Source organism: Oryx dammah, unplaced genomic scaffold, assembly GCF_014754425.2.
Source record: "Oryx dammah isolate SB20612 unplaced genomic scaffold, SCBI_Odam_1.1 HiC_scaffold_15, whole genome shotgun sequence".
Classification (NCBI taxonomy): domain Eukaryota; kingdom Metazoa; phylum Chordata; class Mammalia; order Artiodactyla; family Bovidae; genus Oryx; species Oryx dammah.
The window spans coordinates 21,688,409-21,711,313 of NW_024070199.1; the positions used below are offsets into that span (position 1 = coordinate 21,688,409).

Below are 22,905 nucleotides of genomic sequence, written 5' to 3' on the forward strand. Positions count from 1 at the left end.
AGATTTTAAAATGCATTAGAATAAATATATATATAGCATTTTTATAATTTTCTCACCTGTACATTGTAATTCTTTCTTGAGATTGTCAGAATTTTGTTTATCTTTTCAATGAACCAACTCTTGGTTTATTTAGCAATTATATTACCTTTTCTTTGTTTTCTAATGAGATTATTTCTGCATATATCTTTATTCTTTCTTTTTTACCACTTTCTATTGATTAGTTTTACATCTTTTCTTAGTTTCATATAACAGGCTCAGTTCATACTTTCTTTCTTTTCAATAATAAAAGCACTTATTGGTATACACTTTTTATAAATATGGTTTTAGCTGATTCATATGAGTTTTCATTTTAATTAAGTTCTCCTTGTAATTTCAATTTTATTTCTTCTTTGTACAATAAGCTTTCTTGGAAGCATGAATCTTAAGTGGCTAAATTTTTTTTTGCTATCTTTTATCAAATTCATTTTTTATACCATTATTGTATGTGAATATGCATTGTAAAATTTCAGCTTTGGGGAATTCAGTTTTATTACCATTTTAAATAAGTGCTCCATAAAAATAACAGGTAGATGTTATATATTCTATTTGTACTACATAACTTTATGTATAATCAAGCTTTAATTGTATTACTTACATTCTTTATACCACTACTTATTATCTGTCTACTCTGTCACGTGGCATGGGTATCATGGTATTTTAATAAGCACGCTTTTACAATTTTCCTTGTATTTCTAAGAGTTTGCATGTCACAGATTTGTCTGTGTTGTTTAGCACATAACAGTTTAGGGATGTTTTGTCTTTAGGAAGGTCACCATGATGAAATCAATGTAAATACTGAGTTAAACATTATTCACAATCTCCCTATCCCCAAGAAAAAAAAAATCATCAGGTACAGTTTCCATTGAAATAGGTCTACTTACATTAGTTGCAACAGAAAGGACAGCCATTCCGTAAAGAATGTCTTGCCAAACACCTATGCTATGAGCCTTAGCAGCTACAGGTCTCCTGTACTGAGTCGTAAGCTTCCAGGCATCCACTCGAATCTCTATTATGTTATTCAAGAGCGCAAGAAGAGGGGCCAAAGGAAAAGAGGCCACAAATAGTGTAACAAATCCAAACTGGATAACTGCGGGGATAAAAGAGAAATTCACAAACTCATCATTGTGGAGGGAAAAAGGGGGAACGGTTGGCCTGACTCCTGTCACTTCCTTCATTTTGAAGGGATCTACACCAGCAAAACACTCCAGGCCTCCTTCCATCTGCCTTCTTCCCCTTTCCTAGAGGAAGCACAGTGACTCATTGCTTGCTAGAATAGGATGGAGAAATTAGTCATGCACAGCTCAGTTCTATCCCTGCTCTTTCTTTTAAGATCTGCTTGTCTGAAGAAAGCACCTATTCTTATTAGAGAAGATAGTCTCCTTATTCGTAAAACACAGTCTTTTATTATTATGGCCTATGTTTAGGTCTGCTATGGCAACCCACTCCAGTGCTCTTGCCTGGAGAATCCTGTGGATGGAGGTGCCTGGTTGGCTGCCGGCTGTGGGGTCAGACAGAGTCAGACACGACTGATGCAACTTAGCAGCAGCAGCCGCAGTCTAGTATTTATATTGGTATTGGCACATCTGTGGGGTAATCAAGCTTTCTATTTTGCTAACCTATGTACTTTTTAAGATCAGAAATAATTACTGACTCATTTGTATGATCTGAGTATATGAAAGTATTCAACTATAAGCCTTATGAATGAATGCATTTTTTAAGATTTGAAAATGCTAACAGAGGAGAAGGTAGTATAAACAAGATATTTGAGAATAAATCAGAAAATGAACCACATAAACATCAGAAATATATATATAAGTTGCATGTGGGCAAAGGAAATACAGATATCCTAGAATGAGGTATTTTTTAAGGTCCCAATCCTCTGTACTATCTTGACATCTTTCTAAGTATGTTTTACTCTCTTTCCTCACTAAGGCTTAACACCTATATAAGCTGGCTTATTTCTCTATGTTTCTTCTCTTGTTTCCATCAGTGCTTGGGGTAAAAGAATCCACGTAGCTGGCAGACTGTACTTCCCACAGGAGAGAACCAAAAAACAATGAGACAAAGATGGCTTTCCATCGTAGGAAAAAAGAAAAAGGAATCTTCCACTAGTCCTCTATTTTTAGATAGATCTTGAATGTTTTTGGATTTCAGCATTTCTCATAATACTTTCTGATTAGCATCAGTCTTTTCATCTACTAATCCAAGAGAACAAACTGCCTCCTTCCTAACTTCTCTACTGAACCAAGAAACAGAAAATGAAGGTGAGGTATTATGCAGAAACAGCTTGAATTTCTAGGTTCAAATCTCTATCTCTATTACTTATAATCTCTATGGTCCATGGCAAATAACTTCTCCAAGCTTCAGTAGTCTTTCAAATAAAATGCAGTGAATAATGACTGTTCTGTAGAATGTTTTAAGATTAGAGATACAGTATGTAAAACAACCAGAATAAATTAATTCTTAGTTGTATCTCGATAATTAATCTTGTTATGAAACACTGATTTCATCTTTTACTTTCAGTTATAACCTCTGACACATTTACGCAAAAATTCACTTGAAACATACACAATTATTTAAAAATTAGAGCCTTATGACTCCACAAATCAAGGACTGCCTAGTTTTATAACTGTAGACATCTTCCTATTTGCCCAAATATACCTATTTTAATTCAGGTATCATATGTACATATTTCAGTGGAGAATCGGTAACAAATTCAGGTCATCTCATTTATTCTACCATGACTTTTATGGGCCATGAAAATTAGGTGGGAAAACTATCCTCTTTAATTTCACCAAAACAGCAGAGAAGGTCATTTGAGAGGAAACACGCTGAGTAGATTCCACAATGAGTCCTGGGGTTCTCTCTCTTAAAATTTCACCCCAACCTCTCTTCAATCCTTAGAATATTTTATGCATTTCTTATGTCCAGTTTGGGTTTCCCTTGCATATCTACTTTTAGCTTCATTCTTTTCAGCCTGAAAAAAGGATACACACTAAATGTATGTCAGACTCTAGTAATGTTTTTCATTGTATTCCCTCTATGAACAATCACCAAGGCAAAAAAAAAAAAAAAAAAAGCAGAAAGCTATTTAAACTATTTTGAGACAAGTATTAAAAAGTGATCCTTACTTTATTTTGTTCAACAATATTAACATTAAATTGATAGGAAAAATATCTCTGAGATTGCTGTTTTGAAACTAAATTTCATCCTGCATTATATTTGGGGAAAATAGAAATACTGAGCCAATTTTTTTCCATATTTAGCCACCAATCTCTTCATTCACTATCCAATGATTTATTGAACACCTACTATGTGCAAGGTAGGAAGAAATATTAGATGAAAAACACTTAATTTACTCAGCTTCTTTCATGTTTCAAGGCAGAGGTTGAAAATTACCTGTTTCCAAATACTCATAGAATAACTCAAGAGAACCAAAAGTTTCAAGGTCATGATCCTGCTCCCATCGACTGTATAGCTTTTCAGAGTTGGTTCGGGCTTTTCGGCGTCTCCACCAATTCAGAACCAAGCTGTTGGAAGTGATAAAGTAAACATGAAATAGGAATTAAGAGAAAGGGGTCAGAGAGTCAGAGTATTAGATCTAAAAAATGGAGGTGAGGGAGGGCAAGTAAGTTTAGATCACAGAACAAGTAGAGACAGACATGACTGCAACTAAAGCCCAAGTCAAAATCTAGTGTTCTGTTCACATCTACTTGCTAAGGGCGAAAGATCTTTATTTGGATGATTAAGAAAGTAAGACAACCCTGCCTCTGCAGGGTAATGTATTTACTCAGAGACAGTTCTTTAAAGAGCACATGGAGGGGAGGTCACCACAGGACTGTTTTTATATATTTAATTCACTAACCTTAACAATGTTGTGATACTAAGGCCACTTGGGAGAATGAGAAATGGGTTACAATAGAAAATGTATGACAAGGGAATACAGAAGTTTATCTAACACATGATAATAAATATAATAATCCTAAATAAGATATTACCTAACTCAATTCTATGTACAAATATATACAGAATATATATATTATATATATAATTTAATATATCATGATATATTTGATTACTTAAGAAAAGACTTTTTCAAAATTAAAAACTCAATCCATGTAAGAGATCATATTAACACATTTAAGGAGAAAATTATAAAATCATGGTGACTAATGTAGGAAAATGCATTTGATGTATTTTGACTACCTATTAAAACCTATTTATGATAGAAAAGAAGGACAAGAAGAAAATTGCCTCAGTCTGACCAAAAGCATCTACCAAAATCCTGGGCTAAACATAATTCTTAATAGGGAAAAATTAGCAGAATTCCCTTAGAATGAAGATCAAAATAAGAGCGTATATGATCACATTCAAGACTTTATTGGAGATCTTAGCCAAACAATAAAATGAAAAAGAAAAAGTCAAAAGAACTGGAAATGAAAGAGAAATCTATGATTACAAGCAGTAATGTGGACTGCTTGCCTAGAAAACTCAAATGAAGATAGATAAAAATTATTACAAATAATAAGAGTTTATCAATATATTGCATTCCTAGAAGGCAATGGCACCCCACTCCAGTACTCTTGCCTGGAAAATCCCATGGATGGAGGAGCCTGGAAGGCTGCAGTCCATGGGGTCGCCAAGAGTCGGACACAACTGAGCGATTTCCCTTTCACTTTTCACTTTCATACATTGGAGAAGGAAATGGCAACCCACTCCAGTGTTCTTGCCTTGAGAATCCCAGGGGTGGGGGAGCCTGGTGGGCTGCCATCTATGGGGTCGCACAGAGTCGGACACGACGGAAGCGACTTAGCAGCAGCAATTAGCAATACATCCACAAAACATAGTAGAAAATATAATTTTTTTTTGAAAATATAATTTTTAAAAGGTACCATTTACAATTAAAAGTATCTAGAAATGGATTTGACCAGAGATTTATAAGACCTGTATGCCGAAGTTTAGGTATTTAAAGTCATTAATGTTCAAAATAAATGTTCGTGAATAAAAAGACCCAGCATAATAAAATGTCAAATGTTTTTACTGAAACAACTGAAATGTAATTCCAATCAAAACCCCCAAATACTTTCCATGTGAATTCTGCCAAGATGTTTCTAAAATTTACACAGAAAGATGAAAGACAAAGGAGAGTGAAGATGTTTCCATAGATAAGAAAATAAGTAACTGGCTCCACCATATATGAAGAGCTAATTATAAAGCTGTCTTAACTAAGGGAGTGTAGTACTGGGGTGCCTGGTGCTCAGTCACTCAGTGGTGTCTGACTCTTTGCAACCCTATGGACTGTAGCCCGCCAGGCTCCTCCGTCTATGGGATTCTCCAGGCAAGAGTACTGGAGTGGGGTGCCATGCCCTCCTCGGGGGATTTTCCCGACCCAGGGACTGAACCTGTGTCTCCTGGGGCTCCTGCACTGCAGGTGGATTCTTTACCACTGAGCCACAAAGGAAGCCCCGTGGTATTGGTGTTCAGTTCAGTTCAGTCGCTCAGTCGTGTCCGACTCTTTGCCACCCCATGAATCGCAGCACACCAGGGCTCCCTGTCCATCACCAACTCCCAGAGTTCACTCAGACTCACGTCCATCAAGTCAGTGATGCCATCCAGCCATCTCATCCTCTGTGGTCCCCTTCTCCTCCTGCCCCCAATCCCTCTCAGCATCAGAGTCTTTTCCAATGAGTCAACTCTTCACATGAGATGGCCAAAGTACTGGAGTTTCAGCTTTAGCATCATTCCTTCCAAAGAAATCCCAGGGCTAATCTCCTTCAGAATGGACTGGTTGGATCTCCTTGCAGTCCAAGGGACTCTCAAGAGTCTTCTCCAACACCACAGTTCAAAAGCTTCAATTCTTCGGTGCTCAGCCTTCTTCACAGTTCAACTCTCACATCCATACATGACCACAGGAAAAACCATAGCCTTGACTAGACGGACCTTAGTCGGCAGAGGAATGTCTCTGCTTTTGAATATACTATCTAGGTTGGTCATAACTTTTCTTCCAAGGAGTAAGTGTCTTTTAATTTCATGGCTGCAGTCACCATCTGCAGTAATTCTGGAGCACCAAAAAATAAAGTCTGACACTGTTTCCACTGTTTCCCCATATATTTCCCATGAAGTGATGGGACCGGATGCCCTGATCTTCGTTTTCTGAATGTTGAGCTTTAGGCCAACTTTTTCACTCTCCTCTTTCACTTTCATCAAGAGGCTTTTGAGTTCCTCTTCACTTTCTGCCATAAGGGTGGTGTCATCTGCATATCTGAGGTTATTGATATTTCTCCCAGCAATCTTGATTCCAGCTTGTGTTTCTTCCAGTCCAGCGTTTCTCATGATGTATTCTGCATGGAAGTTAAATAAGCAGGGTGACAATATTCAGCCTTGACGCACTCCTTTTCCTATTTGGAACCAGTCTGTTGTTCCATGTCCAGTTCTAACTGTTGCTTCCTGGCCTGCATACAGATTTCTCTAGAGGCAGGTCAGGTGGTCTGGTATTCCCATCTCTTTCAGAATTTTCCACAGTTGATTGTGATCCACACAGTCAAAGCCTTTGGCATAGACAATAAAGCAGAAATAGATGTTTTTCTGCAACTCTCTTGCTTTTTCTATGATCCAGTGGATGTTGGCAATTTGGTCTCTGGTTCCTCTGCCTTTTCTAAAACCAGCTTGAACATCAGGGAGTTCACGGTTCATGTATTGCTGAAGCCTGGCTTGGAGAATTTTGAGCATTACTTTACTAGCATGTGACATGAGTGCAATTGTGCGGTAGTTTGAACATTCTTTGGCATTGCCTTTCTTTGGGATTGGAATGAAAACTGACCTTTTCCAGTCCTGTGGCCACTGCTGAGTTTTCCAAATTTGCTGGCATATTGAGTGCAGCACTTTCACAGCATCATCTTCCAGGATTTGAAACAGCTCAATTGGAATTCTATCACCTCCACTAGCTTTGTTCGTAGTGATGCTTTCTAAGGCCCACTTGACTTCACATTCCAGGATGTCTGGGTCTAGATTAGTGATCACACCATCATGATTATCTGGGTCGTGAAGATCTTTTTTGTACAGTTCTTCTGTGTATTCTTGCCACCTCTTCTTAATATCTTCTGCTTCTGTTAGGTCCAGACCATTTCTGTCCTTTATCGAGCCCATCTTTGCATGAAATATTCCCTTGGTATCTCTAATTTTCTTGAAGAGATCTCTAGTCTTTCCCAATCTGTTGTTTTCCTCTATTTCTTTGCATTGACCACTGAAGAGGGCTTTCTTATTTCTTCTTGCTATTCCTTGGAACTCTGCATTTAGATGCCTATATCTTTCCTTTTCTCCTTTGCTTTTCGCCTCTCTTCTCTTCACAGCTATTTGTAAGGCCTCCCCAGACAGCCATTTTCCCTTTTTGCATTTCTTTTCCATGGGGACGGTCTTGATCCCTGTCTCCTGCACAATGTCACGAAATTTATTCCATAGTTCATCAGGCACTCTATCTATCAAATCTAGGCCCTTAAATCTATTTCTCACTTCCAGTGGATAATCATAAGGGATTTGATTTAGGTCATACCTGAATGGTCTAGTGGTTTTCCCCACTTTCTTCAATTTAACTCTGAATTTGGTAATAAGAACAGAATGGAGGCTGTATAACCTTGCATTTGCTGTTTGGTATAAACAGTGTTGCAGATCATAGATAGTGGGGAAAAGGGACTTTCAATAAATGGCAACATGAAATTATGTGTGTAAGAAATGAAATTGGGCCTTTATAGCAAACATGAAAATCCCTTCCATAGTATATTAAGAATTTTAAAGAGAAAGGCAATAGTAATGTTACAATATTAAAAATATTTAAATATAAGTACATGACAATTGGTTTTTGATCTTGAGGTAAGAAAGGATGTATTGAACAAGATGTTAAAAATGCTAAATCTCAAAAATATACAAGCAACTCCTGCAGCTCAATTCCAGAAAAATAAATGACCCAATCAGAAAATGGGCCAAAGAACTAAATAGACATTTCTCCAAAGAAGACATACAGATGGCTAACAAACACATGAAAAGATGCTCAACATCACTCATTATCAGAGAAATGCAAATCAAAACCACAATGAGGTACCATTTCACGCCAGTCAGAATGGCTACTATCCAAAAGTCTACAAGCAATAAATGCTGGAGAGGGTGTGGAGAAAAGGGAACCCTCTTACACTGTTGGTGGGAATGGAAACTAGTACAGCCACTATGGAGAACAGTGTGGAGATTCCTTAAAAAACTGCAAATAGAACTGCCTTATGACCCAGCAATCCCACTGCTGGGCATACACACCGGGGAAACCAGAATTGAAAGAGACACGTGTACCCCAATGTTCATCGCAGCACTGTTTATAATAGCCAGGACATGGAAGCAACCTAGATGTCCATCAGCAGATGAATGGATAAGAAAGCTGTGGTACATATACACAATGGGGTATTACTCAGCCATTAAAAAGAATACATCTGAATCAGTTCTAATGAGGTGGATGAAACTGGAGCCGATTATACAGAGTGAAGCAAGCCAGAAAGAAAAACACCAATCCAGTATACTAACACATATATATGGAATTTAGAAAGATGGTAACAATAACCCTGTATGTGAGACAGCAAAAGAGACACAGATGTATAGAACAGTCTTTTGGACTCTGTGGGAAAAGGCGAGGGTAGGATGATTTGGGAGAAGGCGAGGGTGGGATGATTTGGGAGAATGACATTGAAACATGTATAATATCAAATATGAAACGAATAGCCAGTCCAGGTTCGATGCATGATACTGGATGCTTGGGGCTGGTGCACTGGGATGACCCAGAGGGATGGTACGGGGAGGGAGGAGGGAGAGGGGTTCAGGATGGGGAACACGTGTATACCTGTGGCAGATTCACGTTGATGTATGGCAAAACCAATACAATATTGTAAAGTAATTAACCTCCAATTAAAATAAATAAATTTATATTTAAAAAAATAAATAAAGTGAATACTTAGAATCACCAAAAAAAAAAAAAAGCTAAACCATTAAAGAAAGAGTTGATAAAAACTCTACTATATTAAAAGTATGGACTTTTGTCCATCTACAGAAGTGGTTCCAGACTGGAAGTGATTTAGCCCACATGGGGCATTATTTGAAGTATCTGGTTGTCATAACTGGGGAAAAGGTGGGCTACTGGAATCTAGTCGGTAGAGTTCTAGGATGCTGCTCTAAACATCTTACAATGCAAAGGGAGCTTCCAACAGCAAACGGATATCTGGTCCAAAATGTATATAGTACTGAAGATGAGAAACTGATTAAAGATACTATTAGAAAAACTTGTGCTGGGATAAAGTACTTGCAGCACATATAACCAAAAAGCAAGCAAACAAAAACACAGTAACCAAAGTTATAGAGTATTCCTATAAATCTATTAGAAAAAATATAAACAGACAAGGAGAAAAATGATTAAACAACATGAACAGCATCTCATTTGTATGGTCAAAAGACTTATTCACGTTATTAATTGAGGAAATGCAAAATAAGAGCAAAATGAGATATTATTTATACTCTCCAAACTGGAAAAAAATCAACAAATAAGCAATATAAAAGCATCGTGTCAAATTTGTTAATTAAAAGGAACACTTCTATGCTGCTTATATCAGAACTGAAATACAAAGAACAAAAGGAATGATAAAAAGGGAAGAGAACTCCTGAGATTTTTGAGACAATACCAACAAGATGGGCATGCATGTAACTGGAGTCACAAAGGAAAGGAGACCAACCAATTCAAGAAAGAATTTTTTCAGGAATCACAGAAGCACGTCTATGTGCTCCATTCTAATTACAAACCCCTTAATTACCTATTAGTAACCATTATCTTGAATTCTGTAATCACTTCCCTGCTTTTTCCAAAAAAGAAAAAATGGTTATATCATCTATGATCCTTTTGAGTTAATTTTTGAATGAAGAGTCAGAGTACATGGACTTCTGTTATTTTGCATATGGATGCCGTTGTTCTAGCACTGCTGCTGCTGCTGCTGCTAAGTCGCTTCAGTCGTGTCCGACTCTGTGCGACCCCACAGATGGCAGCCCACCAGGCTCCCCCATCCCTGGGATTCTCCAGGCAAGAACACTGGAGTGGCTTGCCATTTCCTTCTCCATGTTCTAGCACTAGCTATTGAAAAAGGAGTTTTCTTTAATGAATTGTTTCTGAACCTCTGTCAAAAGTAAAATAGCTATATTTGTGTGGATTCATTTCTTCAGTCTCTGTTCCACTTGGTTTATATGTCTATCCCTTCACCAGTCCTGAGCTGATTAACATGGTTTGATAAAGTGAAAGTGAAGTTGCTCAGTCGTGTCCGACTCTTTTCGACCCCATGAACTGTAGCCTACCAGGCTCCTCCCTCCATGGGATTCTCCAGGCAAGAGTACTCGAGTGGGTTGCTTCTCCAGGAATATGGTTTTATAGTTAAGTCTTAAAACCATGGACAGTGAAGCCTGGAGTGCTACAGTCCATGGGGTCGCAAAGAGTTGGACACGACTGAGAGATATTGAATAGTGTTAATTTCTCCAACTTTATTCTTCTTTATCAAATTTGCTCTAATCATTCTAGTTCATTTGCCTTCAATATAAATTTGAGCATACGCTTCTCTATATCTACTAAAATCCTGCTGATATTTTGATTGGAGTAACAGATCTATTTATTAATTTGGGGGATAATTGGCATCTTTACTAAGCTGAATCTTCCAATCCATCAACACAATAATCCTCTCCAGTCACACAGATGTAATTTTTTTCAACAGGATTTGTGGTTTTACAGCATACAAATTTTGCACATTTTTAACATTTGTATCAAAGGGCTTAATTTTTCTGAACTACCGATCACTGTACTGACACTGTTTCTTCCATTCCATACTTCATTTCTTCTCTCAGTAGTCCTTCCAATGAGGGTCTATGAATGTAAACTCTTATTTTTTTTCATGTCTAAAAATCTCTTTATTTCACCTGTACTTTATGTAATAATTAAAATGCTTCTAGAAATCTAAGGTGAACTTATTTTTCACTAAGAATCTTGAGAATACTTTTGTGTATAATGTTATTAGTAAGAAATCTGTTGAATATAGCATTCCTTTTTCTTCTGAAAGATTTTAAGATGCTTTTATCTCTGATGTTCTATGTATTGACCATAACATATCCAATTTTGAATTTAAATTATCTTGCTTCATACTTTGGATTCGTTTTCATTTCTGGAACTTATGCTTTTATGCATTTCAGAAAATTTTCAGCAACTACCTATTCAAAGAATTTTTTCTTCCACTATTCATTCATTTCTCCCCCTGAAACTACTAGCATATTAATGTGGAAGCCACTTTATATAGCCCCCCTGCCACTTTAATTTTTTTAACCTCGTTGTCTCTCTGTTCCACTGTACAATGTGGGAATTTCTCAGTACTGTTTTCCAATTCACTAATTTACTCTTCAATTGTGTCCAGTCTGTAATGGATCCCATCTATTGTACTCTTTAAAGTATGATTTTTCACTTATATATATTAATAATTGATTCTTTTTGATATTCACTTTTCTTATTTATATCTATATTTAAGTATTTCCTGATCCTTTTTATTGACAATATCACCTCCTTCTATGTTTTTAGACTTTGTCAGAATCTTCCACCTGGAGGAAGTTCACTTTCTAACAACTGATTTTGTTAGTGACCTTTGTAGCATTAAATCTCATTTAACTTTTCAAATTTTGGTTTGTAGGCTTAAATTTACTTGTTTCTCTTTTCTTCTACTGCCCTGTCTGTCTCCTTTCCTCTCTGCCAATATTAATTTTCCTCTTGTTTGGTTTAGGGGTTTAACTCCATTCTGCCCTCCTGGTTCTCAATCTAGAGCTAGGATTTAACATAACAACTTGGCATTTGTTTGGCATTATTTCTCTGTGGCAATATTAGGGATGCGGTATATCAAATACTGATTGAAAGGATAACATCTACGTTCTTCCTTTGTCGGCACATGAAATAGACCCCAGGAGTATTGTGAAACTGTTGGGGTGGGTGAGAGCAGAGTGGGAGGGGGCTTTCAATCATCTTTCATGAGTAAGAATAAACCCAGCCTCTGGATGTAAGTACTGTTAAACTGACTAGTCCCCTGTCTTAAATGCTCCACTTTTAGTCTGGTTCATCCTATAGGTGTCAATACCCCAAAAGTGTCATTTCCTAACTCGGAGCCTGGCAATATTATAGGCTTATAATTCTCTCTTTTTATCCATGGGAATTTTCATCTTACAACTGTCATTTTGGTTTGCTTTCTTTCTTCTTTTTTTTTAAACAATGCCTTCATGTGCCAGCATTTAATTCATAACCGATTTTCACGCCTAAATGTATAACTGAGCAGGACCCTGTGGAGCCTTCCTGGGACAGACTCCTCCCCATATCGTCTGCTTTAGCTCCTCTTTGAAGGAATTAGATAATATTATCTGAGGCACATTTCCTGAGTTGTTTTACAGATATGAAAACCTCCACCAAATGGAAGATGTTAACTACTTGATGACTATAAGCATATACCCCCAGGATTCCTATAGCCTTAGGATTTATAATGTTTACCCCTGTGACATTGCCCTGTTACCTCACCATCAACCAATCACAAGTTGATCACATATCCTATGACCACCCCTGAGGTCACCCAGACTTTGAAAATGCTTTCCTGAAACCCATCAAGGAGTCCAAGCTTTTTCAGCACTAGCTGTCCCAGACTATTTTATGGCACATTACAATAAACCTCAGATATGCAGATGACACCACTCTTATGGCAGAAAATGAAGAACTAAAGAGCCTCTTGATGAAAGTGAAAGAGGTGAAAAAGTTGGCTTAAAGCTCAACATTCAGACAACAAAGATCATGGCATCTGGTCCCATCACTTCATGGGAAATAGATGAAGAAACAGTGGAAACAGTGTCAGACTTTATTTTGGGGGGCTCCAAAATCACTGCAGATGGTGACTGCAGCCATGACATTAAAAGACGCTTACTCCTTGGAAGAAAAGTTATGACCAACCTAGACAGCATATTAAAAAGCAGAGACATGACTTTGCCAACTAAGGTCCGTCTAGTCAAGGCTATGGTTTTTCCAGTGGTCATGTATGGATGTGAGAGTTGGACAATAAAGAAAGCTGAGCGCTGAAGAATTGAAGCTTTTGAACTGTGGTGTTGGAGAAGACTCTTGAGAGTCCCTTGGACTATAAGGAGATCCAACCAGTCCATTCTAAAGGAGATCAGTCCTGGGTGTTCATTGGAAGGACTGATGTTAAAGCTGAAACTCCAATACTTTGGCCACCTGATGTGAAGAGCTGACTCATTTGAAAAGACCCTGATGCTGGGAAAGTTTGAGGGCAGGAGGAGAAGGGGACAACAGAGGATGAGATGGTTGGATGGCAGCACCAACTCGATGGACATGGGTTTGAGCGGACTCCAGGAGTTGGTGATGGACAGGGAGGCCTGGTGTGCTGCAGTTCGTGGGGTCGCAAAGAGTCGGACACGACTGAGTGACTGAACTGAACAATAAACACTACACTTTCCTTTACCACAATCTGATGTTGGTAGATTGGCTTTACTGTGGGCCGGCAAGTGGACCCAAGTTTGGTTCAGTAACAGATGTGTCCATGACACACAGATATCTTCAAAGGGTTTGACTTCTAGTAATTTTGAGAAATAAAATGCAACTATAGAATAATTTACAGGGCATATAACATTTAGATTTCCCAGTGAAATATTCACAGGAGACAGGGATAATTATCTTTCCCTAAACTTCACTGAAGCAAAGAGAGATGCATATTTAAAAGTCTGTATTACCTTTATATACATTTGACTGTTGATTAAAAGTGGACTAGCACTGAACATGTATATTACCCCATGTAAAACAGATGACCAATGCAAATTCGATGCATGAAGCAGGGCACTCAAAGCCAATGCTCCGGGACAATCTAGAGGGATGGGGTGGGGAGGGAGGTGAGAGGGGACTTCAGGATGGGGGAAACATGTGCACCCATGGCTGATTCATGTCGATGCATGGCAAAAACCACCACAATATTACAATTATCCTCCAATTAAAATACATCATTTTTTAAAGTGAATATTTTGCTGTTGTTACTGTTGACTTAGACGTTAGCTAACAAAGGCACCGTGATAATCAAAGAATTCCACCTTCTTTCAGAGGAAATCTCTCATGGTTACTTAAATCAAGCAAAAACCTGTAAGTCATACATACGGATAAATGGCCTCTTTAATGTTTCCGAAGATCTGTTTCCCAGTCATTATGATGGTCAACTGGGTTGTCAGTTCTACTAGACAGCCTGCAGGATCACACTAGCAGGAAGAAAAAGGAGAAAAATTAAGTGAATGATGAAAGATGGACTTCTGCAACAAAAGAAATCTCAAACCAGAAGGTGAGAATCTGAAGATTTGCATTGGAACAGATATTAAATGATACAAAGGGATATTTACTTCCAAGTTTCAAGCATGATCACAGTGGTGGTGGTGGTAATTTAATTGCTAAGTCGTGTCCTCCAACTCTTGAGACCCCATGGACTGTGCCTGCCAGGCTCCTCTGTCCATGGGGGTTCTCCAGGCAAGAATACTCAAGTGGGTAGCCATTTCCTTCTCCAGGGGATCTTCCTCACCCAGGAATCAAACCCACATCTCCTGCACTGCAGGCAGATTCTTTACCAACAGAGCTACTAAGGGAAGCTAGCAGATTCAGCTGTGAAATATGTTAAAAAAAAAAAAAAAAAAACACACAAAACACTTTTCTGGGCCTTATTCTTAGAAAATTCTGAATCTTTCTATCTGTGTTAGGGCTGGAAGTTGTTATTTTCTTCATGTGATCTGGTTGCAAGCCAGATTTGGAAATGACTGAGCTGGTCTAATTCTACACCCATGTGGGGCGCCCTTTCTGCTGTACCTCTAGAAAGTTATCATCCATCCTTTGCTGGAAGCCTTCAGGAATATAGAACTTACTTATTCCAGTTCATAGCTCATATTTTATATCAAACAATAGGTACAATATAACTTTCCTTCCCCAAATAAACTGGAGAGTTTATCAGATAGCAGGATTCTAAGACCAATATGCTCCATGGACAGAGTCCGTATCTTAGACTTTTCTTGAAATGTGATAAAATTTGAGTAACTGTGGGGCACACCAAAAAGGTATTGGATTAACAATGAGTTACTGAAGCCATAAATATCACCCCTCTAGAGAACTCTTACCTCTTCACTTCTCCACACACCAAACAAATATGTGTATTTTCCGGGATATCCCACAAACTTCCCTTTAAAGAAAGCTACGTAGAAGCAGGATGAATAGTAATTTACAAACTGAAACAGGAACATTTTCAAGGTAAGACTGCTCTCATACTCCTGGTGAGTCCGAGGAATTTCTGAGAAAAAAACAAACAACAGCAACAAGGTTTAATAACACACCTTCCTGTTTCTTCGTAAAGTGTTTTACTCCCTGGGACAGATGGATAGCTAGTCATATTACTCAGAGTCTATTGAAATGCTCCCCACTCAGTTCATAACTGACCAATACTAACTAGCTATGGATGTGTACCAAGCTTTCTAGGACCAGCATTGCATTAATCTCATCACCAGAGAAGCCTGGGAAGCCATCACTAGTATGTTTAGAGGGGTGAAATACTTGCCTAGGGCCACACAGTCAGAATACGGAATTCAAACCCTTATCAAACTGAAGTGCCTCCTGCTCATCTCCATGATTCCCAGGATATCTGTGTGTGTGTTTGTGTGTGTGTGTGTGTGTGTGTCAGTCGCTCAGTCATGTCCAACTCTGCAATCCCATGGACTGTAGCTCACCAGGCTCCTTGGTCCAAGGGATTCTCCAGGCAAGAGTACTGGAGTGGGTTGCCATTTTCATCTCCATATCACTATATGATATCCTGTAAATATTTAAGATCTCTCTTGTCTATTTCCAATCCAGTTTAAACAAAGTAAATCATATAAAGGGCAAAGGGTGATTTCCACATTGATTTGTGCTTCCCTCTCATGAATTAAATGGGTTTATCAATTTTTAAAACAATGTCATGCAAACAGTGGCAGCAATAGTACACATTTCCCCTCTCCTTCATTTGAATTGGATGATCATGATCTATCGCTTAATAAACTCCAAAGATAAGAAAATGTTAAGAGTCTCTTCACACCACAGGAGAATGGCATGAGCCACGAAGAGTAAGGGACCATGTTTTTCTGAGATGATATCTTCCAAGGGTATGAGCTGATACAGCCAAAACCATGACATGTTCAGCAACATGGAAATGGTAACACATATTCTGAAGACACAGATAACTCCTAAACTTTACTAAAATTTAGTTGCATTCCTACAAAATCTCTAATGTGAGTACAGGTGATTTTTCTCAGTGATGAAAGCTAAGGTATTTTTAGGTGCTTGGGTTTTTACATTTCATGCAAAGATGGGCTCGATAAAGGACAGAAATGGTATGGGCCTAACAGAAGCAGAAGATATTAAGAAGAGGTGGCAAGAATACACGGAACAACTGTACATGAAAGATCTTCATGACCCAGATAATCATGATGGTGTGATCACTCATCTAGAGCCAGACATCCTGGAATGTGAAGTCAAGTGGGCCTTGGAAAGCATCACTAAGAACAAAGCTAGTGGAGGTGATGGAATTCCAGTTGAGCTGTTTCAAATCCTGAAAGATGATGCTGTGAAAGTGCTGCACTCAATATGCCAGCAAATTTGGAAAACTCAGCAGTGGCCACGGGCCTGGAAAAGGTCAGTTTTCATTCCAATCCCAAAGAAAGGCAATGCCAAAAAATGTTCAAACTACCGCACAATTGCACTCATGTCACATGCTAGTAAAGTAATGCTCAAAATTCTCTAAGCCAGGCTTCAGCAATACGTGAACCGTGAAATTCCTGATGTTCAAGCTGGTTTTAGAAAAGGCAGAGGAACCAGAGATCAAATTGCTAACATCCGCTGGATCATGGAAAAAGCAAGAGAGTTCCAGAAAAACATCTATTTCTGCTTTATTGACTATGCCAAAGCCTTTGACTGTGTGGATCACAATAAACTGGAAAATTCTGAAAGAGATGGGAATACCAGACCACCTGACCTGCCTCTAGAGAAATCTGTATGCAGGTCAGGAAGCAACAGTTAGAACTGGACATGGAACAACAGACTGGTTCCAAATAGGAAAAGGGGTACGTCAAGGCTGTATATTGTCACCCTGCTTATTCAACTTCTATGCAGAGTACATCATGAGAAACGCTGGACTGGAAGAAACACAAGCTGGAATCAAGATTGCCGGGAGAAATATCAGTAACCTCAGATATGCAGATGACACCACCCTTATGGCAGAAAGTGAAGAGGAACTAAAAAGCTTCTTGATGAAAGTGAAAGTGGAGAGTGAAAAAGGTGGCCTAAAGCTCAACATTCAGAAAACGAAGATCAGGGCATCCGGTCCCATCACTTCATGGGAAATATATGGGGAAACAGTGGAAACAGTGTCAGACTTTATTTTTGGGGGGCTCCAAAATCACTGCAGATGGTGACTGTAGCCATGAAATTAAAAGACGCTTACTCCTTGGAAGAAAAGTTATGACCAACCTAGATAGCATATTCAAAAGCAGAGACATTATTTTGCCGACCAAGGTCTGTCTAGTCAAGGGTATGGTTTTTCCTGTAGTCATGTATGGATGTGAGAGTTGGACTGTGAAGAAGGCTGAGCGCCGAAGAATTGATACTTTTGAACTGTGGTGTTGGAGAAGACTCTTGAGAGTCCCTTGGACTGCAAGGAGATCCAACCAGTCCATTCTGAAGGAGATCAGCCCTGGGATTTCTTTGGAAGGAATGATGCTAAAGCTGAAACTCCAGTACTTTGGCCACCTCATGCAAAGGGTTGACTCATTGGAAAAGACTCTGATGCTGGGAGGGATTGGAGGCAGGAGGAGAAGGGGACAACCGAGGATGAGATGGCTGGATGGCATCACTGACTCGATGGACGTGTCTGAGTGAATTCCGGGAGTCGATGATGGACAGGGAGGCCTGGCGTGCTAGGATTCATGGGGTCGCAAAGAGTCGAAGATGACTGAGTGACTGAACTGAACTGAACTGAACTGAACTGAGTTTTAGGTGCATATACACACACACAGAGACACATATATATGTATACACACACACACACACACACTGTTGTGAACTCCAAATTTGAAACAATATTTAATAGAAGTGACTTCCCAGTGTTTACCCTGCTGCTGCTGCTAAGTCGCTTCAGTCGTGTCTAACTCTGTGCGACCCCATAAACGGCAGCCCACAAGGCTCCTCTGTCCCTGGGATTCTCCAGGCAAGAATACCTGAGTGGGTTGCCATTTCCTTCTCCAATGCATGCATGCATGCTAAAGTCGCTTCAGTCATGTCCGACTCTGTGGGACCCCATGGACAGCAGCCCACCAAACTCCTCTGTCCATGGGGTTCTCCAGGTAAGAATACTGGAGTGGGTTGCTATTTCCTTCTCCAGTGTTTATCCTAGTGCTGAGTAAATACTGTGCTGCCTTTTCGGTTACCATTGGTCTAATGACAGTGCACAGATTTGGAGAAGACGCAGAAGTTCTCGGAGAATGCAGTCACAGAAGAAGGTGAGGCAGGAGCTAAGTCTCTGATCTCATCTCCAGCTTGCTGGGGGCAAGGGCAGGAAAAAACTGTGCTACTCTCCCCAACTGAACCTCCCATTCCACCTGGGACCTCTTCACCTTCCCTCATGGCTTTAGGAGAAATTTTCACAAGAACATAACCCAGGTCTTAAGACATGCCAACTGAAAAGAAAAGCACTAACTTTTAGATTTATTCAGGAGGACCTGATCTGCTTTTCTGACAACAGGCTTTCAAAATTCAACACCTTCCAAAAACCATATACAAGAAATAAAAATTATCTGTGTCTTGAGAAATGTGTGAGGATTTTATTTAGGCTTCAATTAATCCCATCAAGGAAGGATTAAGGCAACAATATGCAAAGAAGATCTACAGAGGCCTAATTCTGTAGATCTTCTTTGCATATTCTTATAATAGGCCTGAATGTAGCTGTTCAGGAATTCTGAAGTACCAGGCTATGCGTCTACCTGTAGAGCAAAACTGTCTTGAAATGTGCTTTGAAAAGTGAACTCCCTGGGGGCTGATCCAGAATGAAGGTGTAACATTGGTAGGAATTCTTTTTCGGAGTCATACTAATGATTTGGCCAGCTTACCCATTTTTGTAATCCAGGCAGATATCTTTTCATAAAAGAAATTCAAGATCAAGATGACAATAAAGTTCAAGCACGATCCAGAGAGAGATGTGGTTATCTGGGGAGTGAGGAAACTTTTGACATGCTTTAAGGATGCTTCACTTTCCATGAAGCTAGCAAATGTAGCAAAGACTGACAGGCGGTATACAATCACAGCTACCATACACGCGACAACCAGAGCCATCTGGGGAAGGGAAACAAAAACTGGTCACTCTGGTCTCTGTATCTGTGCGACGCATACACGGCTGAAACATACTCTTCTCTTCAGCTCATATGTTAAGCTTAGCAGGTCTGACATGGAGAGCAAGCCAAGCCAGTTCCTCTCACTACTGTTGTTGGTTGGTTGCTCAGTCATGCTCAGCTCTTGCCATCTCATAGATTGTAGCCCACCAGGCTCCTCTGTCCGTGGGATTTCCCAGGCAAGAATACTGGGTTGCCATTTCCTTCTCCAGGGGATCTTCCTGACTCAGGGGTCAAACCCACATCTCCTGTTTGGCAGGCGGATTCTTTACCGCTGAGCCACCAAGGAAGCCCCCTCTCACTGTAGATGGTATAAATAACAGGAAATGAAAACTGGAAAAGTAAAAAGGTTAGAGATAAGGCATATGGTAGCAGCTGAGTAAGTAGAAAATAGAAAAGTGCTCATTGCTCATCCTCTAAGTCCACCCTCTTGAACAAGCTGGAAAATTTGCCAGCAAGCCAGCATCTGACTGTAGCCTTACCTGTTCCTGGGTAGCCCTCTAAGATTTTTTCCTTTTTTTGCATTTTTAAAAGATTATAAAGAAGAAGACAATTATGTGTAAGAGAGTATTTGTGGCCCACAAAATCTATAACATATCCTTTACAGCAAATGTTTGGTAACCTCTGCTTTAGTTAAATATGTATTGTGAAGATTAATACTTTCTCAAGAAAAATATGTTTAAAAATTCAATTTTATTTCCCCTTACAATATTGCCATTAGCAGTCTGATATGCCTGGTAGTTTAGATATTTGTATAGATCCAGTATAAATTTTATACCTTCCCATACTGCAAAATCACAAAGATCTTTATAACAATGATTGGAGAATTTTATTGAGAAAGTTGAGGAACTGAATAAAATTAAATGAGTACTAGAAATAAATGACAGTGATCTTACCACACTCTAAAATATTATTCATTTAGTGTCCCCGATTGATTATAACCCCTTTTAATTCTATTATCTCTCCTAAAATGATTGTTATATCATCTAGGAAAATACACATTTAAATAGAAAAACCAATGCCTTTAAATAAAAAAGGTTAAAGATTTAAAAAATTATGGGACAACATGGAGTAGTGAGGTTAATCAATAGTCTACAATTGTAAATTATTTATACTTCAACAGGCTAACATCTCAGAGGGTAACTTTGTCTGTTTCCTAAAATTAAAGGTCAACTGTAAGAGGGCATAGATTTGGAAAGGGAAGGAAGGAAATAGATTATGAAGATGGAGGAAGCTATTAGGTAAAAGGCATGGAGAACAATGGAATATACTCATTAAATTCTTTAAGTAGAAGATGTAACATTTTCTTCCATTATTTTGGCAAGAGAATGAACCTTAATGGTATTGTATAGATACTCTAGATGGGTATAAAGACAAATTAATATTTTTTTAAAAAAAACTAACCAAATAGCCTGTAATCACATTATTTATTATACTGTTCTGATTTCAAGTTATCACGAGATTAACAAAGAGCTGGGGGAGGAGGAGGAATAGGCCTTAATATAAAGCACCTCTCTCTCCCCACAACACTTTTTCCAAGTTTTAATTATGACACATCCATGTAAATTACAGTTTATTTTATGTAAGTGCTCCATTCAAGATAAAAACAAAATACCATGGAGTGGGAGGGAAGAGAGGGATGCAGGCCACTGCAGATGAAACTGTTGAAGTAACCCCAATATGATCTGAAATCAAATAGATCACAACAGTTTTAAAGAATGCTCACCCATAATGTCACTGTGACTCCTGATAAAATGTACCATGGAAGACGGCTACATAGAGGCAAGTAAGGTTCCATCTCCTGTAATTTTGAAGAAATCACAGCAAAATTAAAAATCTATCCTCAAAGTTGGGATTCCAATGAGTAGTCAAAATCACAAAGCCCAGTTCAAGTAGCTCTGAATCAGTGGATTCACCGTAGCTCATGGAAAGCTACATTCTAGTAGTGGTTCCTTACATTTAGGTAGAAACCTTTAGGGCTCCTAGATGGAATATTCTACAAATGATAAGACTTATAAGATATACATTATTTCCTGAGTGTTGAATTCTAGTGGTATTCAGGGCAACATAGACAGGAAAAAACAAACCCCAAACCTGAAGGCTGCTGCTCAGTGGATATGCTTTAATGACGTTAAAATTTTCTAATTGAGTTACACTGAATTGGGCACGCTGCCCAAGAGCTCTCCTGAACTTCAGGATGTGTGTGCATACATCTGATGATGTACATGTGTGTCTCCAACGTTTGTGTGTTTGTCTGTGTGTGCATATTTGCATGTACACTTGTGTGGGTTTTCATGCAGGCATGTGCATGTCCCTAACAGACTCAAGTGTAAGAGGTTAGGTTGTGCTTAACGACTGAAGGAGTACTGCAATGAAGTTAAAAACCTCATTTCAAAACCATTAAAGCTAAGTGAAGTAGATGATTCACAGTGAACTAATACATATGTTTTTTTAACTGGTTTCAAATGTAAACATTCAGTACATCTTAGTTTTAGGTCAATAGTTTTTGGCAAAGCCAGCTGAACTGCTTTTATATTCTTTTTCTATCCCATGAAGTATGAACAGATATACATCAAATCATTATTAGGATAATATTTCTTTTAATATATGTCAATCAATTTCAATTATTAATATATTGTCTGAGGTGATTTTTCTCTTCATTTACTGAATTTTTTGTATTGTTTCAATGCAATTTAATAAATCTTTAGTGAATGCTTGAACTGTGAGGATTTTGAGTGTTATACATTAAGAATAGTGTCCTGAACAGAGTAGGGAATTGTACTGAAGAGATTTTAGAGGCTTTCTAGTCTTCCTTTAATATCATCAGGTAACATGGTGATTATAGAGTATGGCAAGGTGAGAACTCTAAGAATATGCAGCCAAGAGTTACCAAGTACCTTTCATTTTCACATGAAACAAAAATGAGATAACAAGAAGTCAAAAAACTCAATTAACAACATACAGCCAGTTTGCCAGTTATCCCTAAATCTAGACTTTCCTTTCTAGACATCAGTGCAATTATCTTCCCATTATAGTCAATTAGTATGGTCTAGATGGATAAACTTTGGTCTAATAAAGCAATCAATCATAAGCTCACTACCTTAATACCATTTTAATTTTCACACATTAACTTAGTATCATTTCCATATATGTCTGTGTGTTTCATATATATTTAAATTTATATATAAAGTCCACAACACACTACTTTCCATTTCATTTTATTCCACTTAGCATTAAAACTAGGTGTTTTATGTATGATGGCTTGGATCTGCTTCAAAATAATTGCAGGTGGCAATAGCGGTAAAGAACCCGCCCGCCACTGCGGGAGACACAGGAGAT

General features: G+C 38.5%; 1 protein-coding gene across 1 annotated transcript in view; it reads right to left on the reverse strand.

The window, feature by feature from the left end:
- Positions 1-22,905, reverse strand: part of ANO5 (anoctamin 5) — a 98,912-nt gene that overhangs the window by 9,475 nt on the left and 66,532 nt on the right. Inside the window, exons 14-19 of the mRNA XM_040255648.1 lie at positions 21,293-21,367; positions 19,288-19,510; positions 15,277-15,446; positions 14,279-14,376; positions 3,439-3,569; positions 921-1,126 (exon numbers count right to left, since the gene is read on the reverse strand). Coding sequence (XP_040111582.1) covers positions 921-1,126; positions 3,439-3,569; positions 14,279-14,376; positions 15,277-15,446; positions 19,288-19,510; positions 21,293-21,367 — 903 coding nt within the window. The remainder of the gene's footprint in view (positions 1-920; positions 1,127-3,438; positions 3,570-14,278; positions 14,377-15,276; positions 15,447-19,287; positions 19,511-21,292; positions 21,368-22,905) is intronic.